Here is a 13,413-nt window from a genome sequence, read left to right as displayed (position 1 = left end):
AGGCAGCCCTCAACCAAACAGTTGCTATACAGTTCTCTGGTGATGAGGAAGCCATGGTGATAGAGTTTTGTCCCCTGGGGACTCTTACGTCTACGCAGCCAATGAAAGTTATCCTGCAGGGATCATGGATGGTCAGGTAATTAGAATATGTGGGGTAGGGAGAACAGTACCTCCCGTAAGGCTATGTGGTAAGGCCCATGTGTGAAATAATACCAATAACACGGACTTGCACAAATGCTAAATGATACGGCTTTGCAAAAGATAAATAAAATGCTATTTATAATTATACACTGACTGCTTTATATGCGCCAAGAGTCAATATAGAGGGCCTTTCCGCACAAGAACCGCAACAACGGGAATGCACAGGTCGTTTTCGCTACTGTTGCAGATTGTTTGCAAGAGTGTAGCGCTTTTCGGAGGGTGAATCCACTTTTCCCGATTTCCCTTTAAGCGCTACAACGAATCGCTTTTTGCGGGACTGTTTCAGGAGTGTGGCAGATTGTGTGCGACGTTTTGCGGAACTGCAAATTAGTAGCGTTTACAATTTGCAATCCTTCGGCTACATTAAAGTCGTGCGGAATGGCCCAGACTGCTAAATCAAGTTCAGAGAACTTGACCGATTCTGCACATGCTGAATAATGCACTTTAAATGTGGTTTTGTACCTGGATTTTCCTGTGTGGAACAGGAAAATCTACTTCTAAAGTGCATTGAAAACAGATTATCGGATAAGTGCAGAATAGACCCAGGACCCTGGGAGTTCATTTCAGCTTTTTATTGACTCAAGCAAAGCATACTGAGCTGAGTTCCCCCAACCTCACGCAATATATACAGATCCTGACCAAAGGGATCTCTCCGACCAGTGACCCCATTGGTCCTAAGCAGAGACCTCTCATTGGACGTTAAACCTGACATCTCATTGGTTACAGAACAGCTGTAATCCTTGTTTCCCATTGGCTGTTTTTACAATCCTCGCTGGGATCTCTAGCTCCCAATTGAATGCTTTACGCTTCCAGCTTGGATCTCAAGCTCTGGGCCTCTGAGGAACTGCATACACAACACATTCCCAAGTGGAGTCTCTTTAGAAGGAGGTACGTTCTGAACATGAGGTCATGCAGAGACACAACAGGCAGCCTCTTCTGTATCTAGACTCACTGGAGCCTTGAATATTTTAATGGGTTCCTTTCTCACAGCTACAGTAGCAATTTTCTCCTGTAAGGTTGCCAGCTCTGAGTTGGGAAATACCTAGAGATGTTGGGGGTGGAGCCCTGAGTGGGCCAGATTTGGGGCAGGGAGGGACACTCAGTGTGGTATAATGCTACGGATTTCACCCTCCAAAGCAGCCATTTTCTTTAAGGGAACTGATCTCTTTAGTCTGGAAATGACTTGTAACTCCAGAGGAGCCTCATCTCCCACCTGAGGAATGGCCTCCTTATTCTCATGGCATGTAGCACGGAAATTAGAGCAGGAAAGAGTGCTGCACACATCTGCTTTTCCAGGCGCCATCATGTCCTCTCTTGCCCTGGACGGACAGGCCAGAGCCAATGGGATGAAATTAATTCAAAAGAAATCCCATCTAAACATCCGGAAGAAGTTCCTGACAGTCAGAGCGGTTTCTCAGTGGAACAGGCTTCCTCGGTAGGTGGTGGGTTCTCCATCTTTGGAGATTTTTAAACAGAGCCTGGATAGCCTTCTGACAGAGAGGCTGATTCTGTGAAGGCTCAAGGGGGTGGCAGGTTGCAGTGGATGAGCAACAGGGTTGTGGGTGTCCTGCATAGTGCTGGGGGTTGGACTAGATGACCCAGGAGGTCCCTTCCAACTCTATGATTCTATGATTCTACAAGAATGAATGAGGGTTTCACTTCCTTCTCTTGACTTCCTTCTTCTTCCCGAATCACAGCAACTTTCTAAGTAAACCGTCTAAGGAATCCCTGCCCATTAGGCTGCAAAACACACGGCCCCAGTGACTTACATCATGATGTTTCGAAAGAGCCCATGGCAGCCAGTGACTCTAAGGAACTTGACGTGGGAGAAGAATCCTTCTGAGAAAACAAAAGGTTCGTTCTTGCGAGACAGCGGGCAACACTGCAGCAGCATCTAATTCTTTCTAAATAACAGTTTTGTTGGAGGTTTTGCGCGTAAAACAAAAATCAACAAGCACAAAGGACGAACACTGAAGACCCATCTACTAGCACAGGGGTAGTCAAACTGCGGCCCTCCAGATGTCCATGGACTACAATTCCCAGGAGCCCCCTGCCAGCGAATGCTGGCAGGGGGCTCCTGGGAATTGTAGTCCATGGACATCTGGAGGGCTGCAGTTTGACTACCCCTGTACTAGCAAATAAAACGCCCACAAACCGATCAACAAGAGAAACGTGCTACTAAATAAATTCTGTGGTACCCGCAGCATGCACATCATCTACTCCCCCATCACTGAAACCAAAATCATGCTTGACCTTTACTCCCTCCCTCACCCCCACCATAGCAACTGTCTGAGCGGCCTTGAAAATTTTTAACATTTTGAAAAGCGGCTGAGCTTCGGAAGTGGCTTACCAAGGGGAACGTAGAGCTACTGCTTTGTGTCAGTTGGCTCAGGAAATTAATAATAGAATGTGATCTATAAAGCAATCAAAAAGCCTTTTTCCCCCCCTCACACAGAAAAAAGCCCCCTCAATTTCAAAAGCCTACCTGCCCCTCTAAAATCTCCCTTTAAGGCCGCTGGGCTGTGGGTTGTGGTCTAGAAAAGGATATTTCATTTTGATTGGGAACCTCAAAACCAATATAATCTCCAAGGACCTGGTCAACAGCCCCCCAACCACTTAAATATTGAGTCACGTAATTCTATTAGCCTTACTGGCTATTATCTGCAGGTTTGTAAAGTAAAAAAAGAGAGCCATCCAGAACAGGAGAGATTTTGGCTGAAATTTCTAGTCTGCTATGAAGTTCACCCCAAGGCTGTCACCCTCATACGAATTTACCAGGGTGCGAGAGAACCACACGGCCCATTCTGAGCGCTGTGCAAGAAAGGTGGGATGGAGAGGAGGAGATATTAGAGGATGCCTTTGTCTTCTTTTCTGGCTGCTCTCTGCCCCCAGCTGCCCTGCAGTCTACACGACACCCACAAGGGCTTCATCTCTTGCTGTTTTGTCTTTCTCTGCAGTCAGATAAAGGTTAACCACAACAGTGAGCAGGGCACGAGGGATGGATGTCCTTTAGCCGCGCCCATGAAGCTGAGATGGTAAATCAGCAAGGCCACTGCAACCACCAGGGTTTCTGTGGGGCAGCCGTGGATGTGGAGGGAGAGTCTCACTCGCAGAGTCACCCTCCTTAAAGTTGCTTTCGCCATGGATGGAGGATTAATCTACGCAGACATCAGCCTACCTCCTGTGGCCTCCTCCCCGAGAGACTTGCCTTCAGGGCAACATTCAGGCAAGTTGCATTAATATAGTCGGGTAAGGGTTAAGAGCGGCAGCTTATAATCTGGTGATCTGGGATTGATTCTCCACTCTCCCACATGCATCCAGCTGGGTGACCTTGGGCCAGTCACAGTTCTGGTAGAGCTATTCTCCCAGAGCAGTTCTGTCAGACCTCTCTCGGCTCCACCCACCTCACAGGGTGCCTGTGGTGGGGAGAAGAAGGGAAGGTGATTGCAAGCCGCTTTGAGACTCCCCCAGGCAGTGAAAAGTGGAGTATTAAAACCAGTTCTTCTTTTCAAAGTCAATAGGAGCTGGGAAGCCCAGCAGCACTTGTCTAATTCTCTGTAGCTCCACGTACGAACCTCAGTTTCCTCAATGATTTCTTGTAGATCACCGACCTTGCCCACGCTGGCATCGGATTGTGCTGTGGGTTGGACTGGGTGTAAACATCATACTGGTGGCCGCAGTGATAGCCATGGGAGTTTGGGGTGAGTAATTTAACAAACAGAGGGAAGGGCAATTGCAGGGGGGAGGAGGAACAATTTGAAAGCCCATCCCTCACCTCCTGGTTTCATAGAATCATAGAGTAGGAAGGGACCTCCTGGGTTTCATCTGACAGGATTCTGTAAGGTATGAGAGCTTTTCTCCCCCAGGTACAGGGATCACTTGAGACCCATTTTGATCCAGCATCAGGTCTGGTTTTGGAACTGAGTCTGCCTCAGTCGGCCAGATGGAGGACCTCATGGGGTAAGGGACAGGAGGAGCAGACTCCACTGATTCTCCTTAAACTTCCAGTGGCCTTTGATGCCACCCTTCTGGGTCTCATGGCTCGGATTCTGGGGTAAACTACACTGTAGTGGTCTTGGAGTTGACTGGCAGGGCTAAATCATGACATCTGTGTGACGGAATCCTACATGGCTCAATCTTATCTCCTTTGCTTTTTAACATCTACATGAAGCCACTACGGGAAATCTTCTGGGGATCTTCTTTCGGAAAAACACACTCTGTTTCCCTTTTCCATCTCAGTCAGGTGAACCATGGAGGTTCTCTGCTGTTCCCTGGAGGTGCCAGTGGGCTGTGTGAGGGCCGATAAACTCAAGCACCGTCCAGGTAGGATGGAAGTATAGTCAGCAAAACTGCCCAAAGACAGGAGAAGATGGGACAATTATTTGCCATGACTCTCACAAAACAAGGATCTGCAGGCCTCACTTCCTATGTGTACCCAACGACCCAGCCATGCCCCCTTACCTACAGGAATTCTTCGTATTTTGTTGACAGGTTTCTTTAAACCAGTGGTTCTCAATCCCCCTACTGCCACAACCCTTTAATACAGTTCCTCATGTGGTGGTGACCCCCAACCATAAAATTAGGCAAGTGCTCTTTCACAGGAATTAAACCGAAACTGACCAATGGCATGAAGATCCATTGTTCATGATTGTATATAAATTGGTTTTTTTTCCAGGGATTTCTCAGTTCAGTTCTGCCTCTTGTCCCACCATGCCCATCTCGTGGCAATAGTGGGTTCCCCCACCCAAGCTGCTCGCCCTGCCACGATCCCTGTGAAAGGGCCGTTCGACTCCCAAAGGGGTCCTGACCCCCAGGTTGAGAACCACTTCTTTAAACAGAGGAAATCATGTATTAGACCAGGGGTAGTCAAACTGCGGCCCTCCAGATGTCCATGGACTACAATTCCCAGGAGCCCCTGCCAGCGAAGGCTGGCAGGGGCTCCTGGGAATTGTAGTCCATGGACATCTGGAGGGCCGCAGTTTGACTACCCCTGTATTAGACTGTACGAGGACACTGAATTTTAACATGGTATAGTTACAGGGCCCATCCCTAGTCATGAAGAGAGCAAATGCAATAAAAGCAGTAACCTGGACATGGGATTGGGTCACTTGAATTTCCTGCATTCTGCAGCGGGTTGATGACCCTAGAGGTCCCTTCCAACTCTATGATTCTAAATTAGCACACATGGTAAAGGGGTGCTCCTAACTCTCACAGTCTCCTGGTTAATAATTTGTGATTAGATTGCTTTAATGCTGATCTTTATAATTATGCTATATGTGCCAAGAAAAATGCACTATATGATTATTTATTATTTCAATGTATCATAATTTTCACTATCATCGTTATTGATAGTAACAATAATATCACAGCGGGATATTGAACGCGTACTCAAAATAAAAATTCCAACAATTCAGCATTAAGAGTATCTGCGATAAGATTTTCAAAATGCAACGTCAATGTCTTTGCAACAGATCAAGTCCTTGGGCTTGTTTTTAATGGTTTCTTTTCCATTGGCTTAAAAAAAAACAACCTTGTAAGTTGTATCAAGCAGGTCTTTAGAAAGGCAGCCTATATGTTTTCTAAATAAACAAACAAATAAGATAAAAGCAAAATTACAACCGTTTATAATGGCACTAAGATTTTTTGCAGCCAGAAAACCCCCCAAAATGGACACTTTGAAGCAAATTAATCAGTCCAAATCATTGCAGAAAAACAAAACACTGGTATTCTATTCAGACTTTGATGACACACTGCCTGGCTGGTTAAAGTAAAATGTTTGAGAGTGGAGCCCAAAGTTTGGCAAGGAAAGTGATCCATGACTGGTGCCAACACAGAAAAGGACCTGTTTCTTGCAGCTTCTCACTTTCCTTCAGTGGCAGGCTGGTGAAGGAAGGCCCCATGGATGCTCTTCTAGAATCAGGTTGCCAGCTCTGAATTGGGAAATGCATTAGATTTTTTCTAGTGGAGTTTGGAGAGGACAGGGTTTGGGGAGGGAAGGGCCTCATTAGGCTAAAATTCCATAGCATCCACCCCGCAAAGAGGTCCTGGGGAACTGATCTTGATCCTCTGGAGATCAACTGTAATAGTGAGTGGTCTCCAGGTGCCCCCTGGAGGATGGCAACCCTACTGCTGAAGTATCCTCTGTCCCTTTTTTTGTCTGTGGTATTTTGTTTTGAGAAATTTTTGTGTAGCCTGTTCTCTGTGTTTTTTCCTCCAAACTTAAAGGGCGAAATACACACATATCATCCTCAGAGCACACACGTGGACATGAATATGGTCACACTGGTGGTGATGAAGGAAACAGAATACTGGAGGATTTCAAGTCCAGGTTGAAGGAGGAATTGTGCATGAATTCAACAACATCCCCAGGTGAGATCCAGCGTGGTTAAAATGTTGGACTAGGATCCAAGAAATCCAGGTTCAAACCCCCACTTGTTCCACGGAAGCTTGCTGGGTGACCTCAGGCCAGTCACCCACTCCTCAGCCTAACCTACCTCACAGGGTTGTTGTGAGAAGTAAACATTGTAGGGTACTTTGGGTCCCTGTTGCAGAGAAACGTGGGATACAAATAAATAATAAAAAAAAAACAGGCCAACCTGTGCTATCTTTCTCAGGTTTCTTCATCCTATCCTTAATGTCCTTCACAGGCTTCACATATCATCTTTGAATAGTTAAAGTTTAAAACCTATGCAAAAATTCTGTTCCTCAGCCTCTATTGACATCTAGTGGCCAGAAGGAGAATTGGCGGGCCTAAATTTTTTCTCGGTCTATTCAGGCGTGTTGCTGTGTTGGTCTGAAGCAGCAGAACAAAGTTTGAGCCCAGTGGCACTTTTAAGAACAATAAAGTTTTATTGAAGGCATTTGTTGGCCTTAAATATGCCACTGGCCCCAAACATTGTTCTACTTTGTCTATGGCAGGGATGGCCAAAAGGCGGCTCTCCAGACGTCCATGGACTACAATTCCCATGAGCCCCTCAAAACTAGGGTTGCCAACTCTGGGTTAAACAATTCTTGGAGATTTGGGGGAGAACCTGGGGAGGGGAGGGAACTCATAATTCCTAAGCTCCAAGGAAGCAATTTTCCCCAGGCATTGTGGGGAATCTGTGATCTGGAATCTGTGATCTGGAATCGGCAATGTTAGATATACTTATTCAAAGATTTTTCTGAGCATCTGTCCATCTATTCAAGGTCATTTCTTCTCCAAGGAGGGAACTGAGGCCATAACTGAGAAAATAAAACCTGTCCATATTCTGTAATTTTGAAAACTAAAGTGTGTTTCTTGACCTTCAACAGACAAGAGTCCATGACACTGGCCTCAACAAATTTTCATCAAATGACATTTAAAGGTTTTCACATGCACCGAATGTGATTTTGGGAAGGGTTTTTGTACTTTCAGACACTGAAGCAATCCTGAAAAGTACTGAGAGTTACATGCAATTAAGAGAGAGTCGTTTTCCTTCTTAGGGAATGGAAGTTGCAGACTGTGTCCCTTGATGTGGCTGTTGAACAAGGACAAGTGTTATTGGATTTCTGCCTCAATTCAGTCCTGGAATAAGAGCAATGAAGACTGTATGGCAAAGAGATCTCAGCTATTTGTGGGTCCTGATCTGACAGATCAGGTAAAAAAAAAAGTTTTAGACAGAGGATTTTCATTTTTGTTTCTTCTTTATCCTTAATTTTTAGGAACAGGCAGAGATTTACTAATGAAGGACATGTCAACTTTTCTGCTTGCATAGCATCGTCTCAGTGCCGTTCAGTGAAGCTTCTCCAGGCTGTGAAACCTCAAGGGATGCTAGCCCACTGTAATTCCTTTGCAACACATTTTGCAGATAGAATTGCTCGCATCTAATGTGGGAAATTTCTTCTTCCCATCTAAACTTCCAACATATGGCAGCAGAAGCACTGGAGAGTCATTTCAATACCTCAGTGTATGTTTTCATATTTCCTGAACAAGAGCTGAGACAGTGAGAGGAGGGAGTGACTGGGATGAGTGTGTGGTGGAGTAGAGAGGTAGTGGAGGAAGACAGGATGGGTGTCTCCCAAAGCATATCTTTCCTCCCCAGCTTTGCACAGCTCTCCACTGCTTGCTGAGGCACCCGGCTCCTCATCCCCCCAGGCCCTCCTCCTCAGAGGGAGAGAGGCCAGAGCAAGCTGGTGGACGGTGGCAGCCACCCCGCAGAGTGCTGCATGCCTCATCAGGTGGTTCCTTGGCCCACCTTCCTCTCCAAGGCGAGGCAGGGCCAAGACAGGCCACTTACCTGGAGCTACATTGCCCATCAAGGCCAGCTCCTCTCCCTCAAGGCAAACTAGGGAAAGCAGCTGAAACAGGAGGCGAGGCAAGTCCCGCAGTTGGCTCTTATTGGGTGAGTGTTCACCCAACGATGGCCAGTCAGCTAGCTAGCAAATGCATCAGGCACATACATACCCAGCTTTATGATGTGGAATGATGATAAGTGTTCAAGGTATCGTTTTCCAGACCCGTTCCATCAGGTTGCCTAGGTGGGGCCTGGAGATCTGTAATTATGAATGATCTCTGGATGACAGATCAGATCCTCTGAATAAAAATTCTGCTTTGGAGGGTCAACTCTGTGGAATCAGCTCCTTCACTTCCCTACATCTCCAAATGTCCAGGAATTTCCCAGCATGGAGTTGGTAACTCTATCCACTTAGGCCTATATAGGTCTCTGGATCTCTTTAGGATCTAGGAATGAGATCAACCTCAAACACAACCTTGGCTTACAGGATTGCTAGTGTTTTGGCGGTCTTCTACTGCTACCGAGCCTGGTTGGCAGCATTCGTAACAGGGGAAACATGGAGATAAATGTCTACAGCTCAAGCAGCAGAGTCCGGTCAAAATGTTTGCAGTCCTACATGATGGATTGGGGCCTGGTTATTTCTTACTGCACCCCAGCTTTGCTGTTATCATTTAAATGTCTTTTCTCGGTCAAATCCATGGGCACGTACGTTTACTTCTTGAGTGACAGAAAATTCAAATGTCACAATATTTTTGGATAGTGACAGAAGTCATAGATCTCTGGCTAACCTGCATTCCACAGGAATTCATCCAGAACAAAATACGGGCTCCTGTGTGGATTGGACTTCATCTTGTACTGACTGAGAAGAAATGGGCCTGGGTGGATGGCTCCCCACTGGATCAGACGCAGTGAGTAGAAGAACCCAACGAAGTCTGTCCCTTCAAGCAAGGTACAAATTTTCTCCCCTAATAGTTTTACAAAGCACAAGATAGGTTCAGCAATGGGCACCTTCCTGCCCACGTGGCATGCAAAGGTTTTTGGACAATGTTTCCAAAATCTAGGAGGAGAAGACAGTGTGTGGACCCCCCCCCCCCCAACAGGAGCTACTGTCAGGATGGCAAATTCTGGAGCAAAGCTCCATGCAGAAACAACCCAAATCTCATCCTTGGTGCTCTTGAATTTGTTGAAACCCAGCCCCTTGGAGTTATCAAAAATGATTGTGCACACTAAACATAAGCACACCTCTTCAACTCTGAATTTCTGAATGGATAAATCAACTCAGGTTTAGACCTAAATCATGCCGTGTAACCTATTTCCTTTCTCCACCTATTTTCTTTCTCAGCATCAATCCCCATCTCGGTCTCCCTCCCACTTGACTGGTTCCAACATGATTTTATTCTGCCTTGTTGTAAAAATGGAATTTTGTCTGTGCTTGGTGATTTAAACCAATATTCTCATATTCAACAAGTGGGGAAGTTTTGTTTTGAGACAATGTGGTGTATCACTTAAGATCAGTTTGTTTTTCACTCGGGCAGGTATTCCTTTTCTTGAGATAATCATTCCGTTTCCTTTGAGTAACTCTTGAACACATTTACTCATATTCATAGTTAACAAACACAAGGAACAGTTCTTGAATGGCAGGCAGACTTTTCTCTTTTCTTCTCAATGTGTAAAATAGCAATGACAAACATACTCTCAATCTTATCCATTCTTATGAAGGTCAACTTTGTCCACAACATATTTCTTTTCTTACGTAACTTATTGAGATGCTTAGTCTGTCTTGGGCAGAGTCTGCACTTACTTTTTTTATTCCATTGTCAATCCTGTTGAATTCAGATTGCTTTGAACTCAAGTCTTCCTCTCCCCCTCCTCCCCATTGAAACAGGAAAGTCTTCTGCACGTGGTTAAGGTGGGGGGGGAGCCAAGCCTCTTTCTTTCATTTCTTGAAGGGCGGGGGGAGAGGAGCCAGGCAGGGAGCCTCTTTCTTTTCTTGGAGGGGAGGGGGAGAGGATCGAAAAAGGCAGAGGAGGGAGGAAAAATCCAGGACCGACAGAAGTTGAGAGAAATTAGGGGCTTCTCCTTTAAGGCAAGCGTGTCACATGACCAGGTGTAGCCTATCAGAGGTTCTCTACCACGGAGCTTTCTTTCCCAATCTGGATATTGAGGATTAACAGCACTCGAAGATATCGCACAATAAAGGTAGGGTCACTCCGGATCAATCCTTCTTGCTGCAGAAGGAAAATTTAAATCAGCCAAAATCCAAACGGAAATTGCATTCTGTGTAGAGGGCAGGGACTGAATCGATCTGGGGTTGGAATAAAAGCTCCGTGCAGTTTACACCTTGAACTCACAAGTGTGGAGAAGAAGGCACTCAATGTCTGGGAAAGATTGTTAATTGACACCGACAAAACAAAATTCTCCCAGCATGCACCATCTCCACCCTCCACTATGAAGAATGCTTGTATGCAAGGATGTAAAAACCCAACACCTCTTCCACTACCTTAAAATCAGAACTGTCAAGCCCCCCTGACTGCTAATCTTCCAGCTTCTTGGCCACCTTAGTCCATTAATATATGCACCGTCTGACTGAGCAGAATTCCAGAGTGCTGAATTCTCTGTGGAAAGGTAACCAGGACCAATAATTCATTGTGATGATGGCTTATCCTTAATTCCAGGTCTCAAGGATTTCCCCTTCAGGGGAACCACTGCGGTACTTTGAGAAAGAAGAAGATTGATCATGAAGAATGTGCCCAACGTCTTCACTGGGTGTGTGAGAAGAAATCTGTACGTATTTGAGTCTCTTAATGTATGTGGCATCGCTTGAGAGACTCCTCCATGTTCTGCGTGAGAAATTCATGATGGTGTCCTGTCTTTTTGTCCTGAGTTTTCTCCTTTTTTTAATCCTCTCTACAAACCTATGAGGTAGGTTTGGCTGAGAGAACATGACTGACGGGCTCAGGATCACCCCATGATTTTTATGGCTGAGGGGGATTTGAACCTTAGTTTGCCATAGACAAGTGACACCACACTGGCTTGAAAGTGATGTGAATAATTTCTCCTGATGAATGTTGAGCTTGGGGACACATTGAAGGCCTGTAAGGGAAGGGAAACAGGAACAAACAATCAAGAAATCACACACACCAATGTAAAGATCATGAACTCCAAATTTTGGCAGGCAGTTTTCCATTTGCCAAACTCAGACCCTCTGACAGCACAGTGCAATTGGCATAGGTTCTGGACTGCTGAGATCTGGGGCCCAATGAACATGAAGCTCATGCAGGCCCAAACCTGAGCAGAACAGAGTAGGGAGGAGAATAAATGTCCATCAGCAGAACCATCAGGTTTGTTTTGGGAAGGAATGACAGGTGATGATTTGCCTCTTTTGGAAGACAGTCACCAGTTATGATACAGGATTGCCCTTGGGGGAATCCTATATTCTTAAACAGAATCGTTACCTCTCTGTGAGGCAGATCTTGGAATGAATCTTGCAATAATTCAAAGAGAATAAAACATTTAAACTGGATTTTTAATGAATTGTCGAAAACACAGAACATTTTGACTTTTCACTTGACATCGTACCATGTGACAAAAACATAGTAACACGGCAGAACAACAATCTTTTAAAATCCAGATAATTCTCACTCCGAAACACCTTGCCTCCCTCAAAGTCCATCTCTTTCCTCTTGCTGGTGACCCAAATAATATTCAGCTGAACGTTTGGTGTGTTGGCTTCCAAGATGAAGATCTCACATGAGCTCCCCATAAGATAACAGTCTGGAAACAGTAATTCTAAAATTCCAATTTAGAACAAAAGTTTCCCTTCCTTAGAAGATTGTTACTCTTAATTCTGTTTGAGCCAAGAGTTAATAATTTGATGAATGAAAGGGGGGTAGCTTCTTTCACACTTATTAGATGGCATCCTACACATATCTGGGTTGGAACCCCCCCTCCGCACGCACACACACACACACATGAATGCTTAATTTCACGGTGCATCTGACTCTGTTTATGTGGTGGTGGAATGGGAAATCAAGCTGCAGCTGACACATCGTAGCCTACTCGGGTTTTCAAGCCAAGAGATATTTAGAGGTGGTTTCCCATTTCCTGCTATGGCATCATGACCCTGGACTTCTTGGGTGGTCTCCCATCCAGATGCTAACCAGGGCTGACCCTCAGGAGGTTGGGCTAGCCAGGGGTAGTCAAACTGCGGCCCTCCAGATGTCCATGGACTACAATTCCCAGGAGCCCTTGCCAGCATTCGCCAGCGAATGCTGGCAAGGGCTCCTGGGAATTGTAGTCCATGGACATCTGGAGGGCCGCAGTTTGACTGAGCTATCCAGGTTGCATACAAACAGCAAATAACTTTGGCAGGAAATCAAAGCCATTTTACAACTATGCGATATTAAAGCAAAGCTGGGATTTTTTTTTTTAAGGATTTCTTTCTTAGACAGAAAATACCAAGACTTCTGATTACACTGCAGGCATTCAGCAATTCCAAAGGCCCCTTCCTAGCAATTCTAAAAAGGCCCCTTTTGCATTCCTGGAGATCACCTGCCTTTGAAAAACAGCCCAAGCAAGACGTCCCCCACTCATTGAACCCTGAGGCCCAGTCTACACAGTTGGACAATGCACTCTCAATGCACTTTCGAAGTAGATTTTCCTGTTTCACGAAGGGAAAACCAGCTGCAAAAGCACATTGAAAGCGCTTTATCCAACCGGTGCAGAATGGTCAGGGAAGGCCTGCTGGAAGGGGCTGAGGGACGGGCAGCTCCCAGACATTGTGGAAACCGCTGAGGTGCCAGACTTGCCCTCGAATGGCAGGAGAAACAAGTGAGTAAAGGAATAAGCACGGCGTGCGCCAGCAGTTTTGGAAGACCCTCAAAAAGCAAGAAACAAAACAAAACCGGGCCATAAAAGAAACCATCAGAGGATGGAGAGGCCTTGTGTGTAACAAACA

General features: G+C 45.7%; 1 protein-coding gene across 2 annotated transcripts; it reads left to right on the top strand.

The window, feature by feature from the left end:
* Positions 1–3,195: 3,195 nt before the first annotated feature.
* LOC143834514 (killer cell lectin-like receptor subfamily B member 1B allele C) lies at positions 3,196–11,973 on the top strand. Of its 2 annotated transcripts, none has more exons than XR_013229790.1 (6): positions 3,196–3,427; positions 3,804–3,902; positions 6,427–6,570; positions 7,666–7,820; positions 9,258–9,405; positions 11,132–11,973. XR_013229790.1 is itself a non-coding variant. In XM_077331341.1 (6 exons), exons 1-6 carry the CDS (start codon positions 3,289–3,291, stop codon positions 11,250–11,252), a joined length of 765 nt encoding a protein of 254 aa, XP_077187456.1. In that variant the 5' UTR covers positions 3,196–3,288; the 3' UTR covers positions 11,253–11,973. The 2 variants fall into 2 exon arrangements, 1 of the variants encoding a protein (XP_077187456.1); XM_077331341.1 differs by having other exon boundaries at positions 9,258–9,364.
* The last annotated feature ends 1,440 nt before the right edge of the window (positions 11,974–13,413 follow it).

The sequence above is a fragment of the Paroedura picta genome, chromosome 3 (genome assembly GCF_049243985.1).
Source record: "Paroedura picta isolate Pp20150507F chromosome 3, Ppicta_v3.0, whole genome shotgun sequence".
NCBI classification, from domain to species: domain Eukaryota; kingdom Metazoa; phylum Chordata; class Lepidosauria; order Squamata; family Gekkonidae; genus Paroedura; species Paroedura picta.
This window is presented reverse-complemented; position numbering and strand designations above follow the sequence as displayed.

Bases quoted from the DNA above. Each gene is read 5' to 3' on its own strand.
- LOC143834514 (XM_077331341.1), top strand. From the start codon at position 3,289: ATGTGGAGGGAGAGTCTCACTCGCAGAGTCACCCTCCTTAAAGTTGCT. The intron at 3,428-3,803 runs GCAAGTTGCATT...GATTTCTTGTAG, and splicing joins GCCTTCAGGGCAACATTCAG to ATCACCGACCTTGCCCACGC. The intron at 6,571-7,665 runs GTGAGATCCAGC...TTTCCTTCTTAG, and splicing joins GAATTCAACAACATCCCCAG to GGAATGGAAGTTGCAGACTG.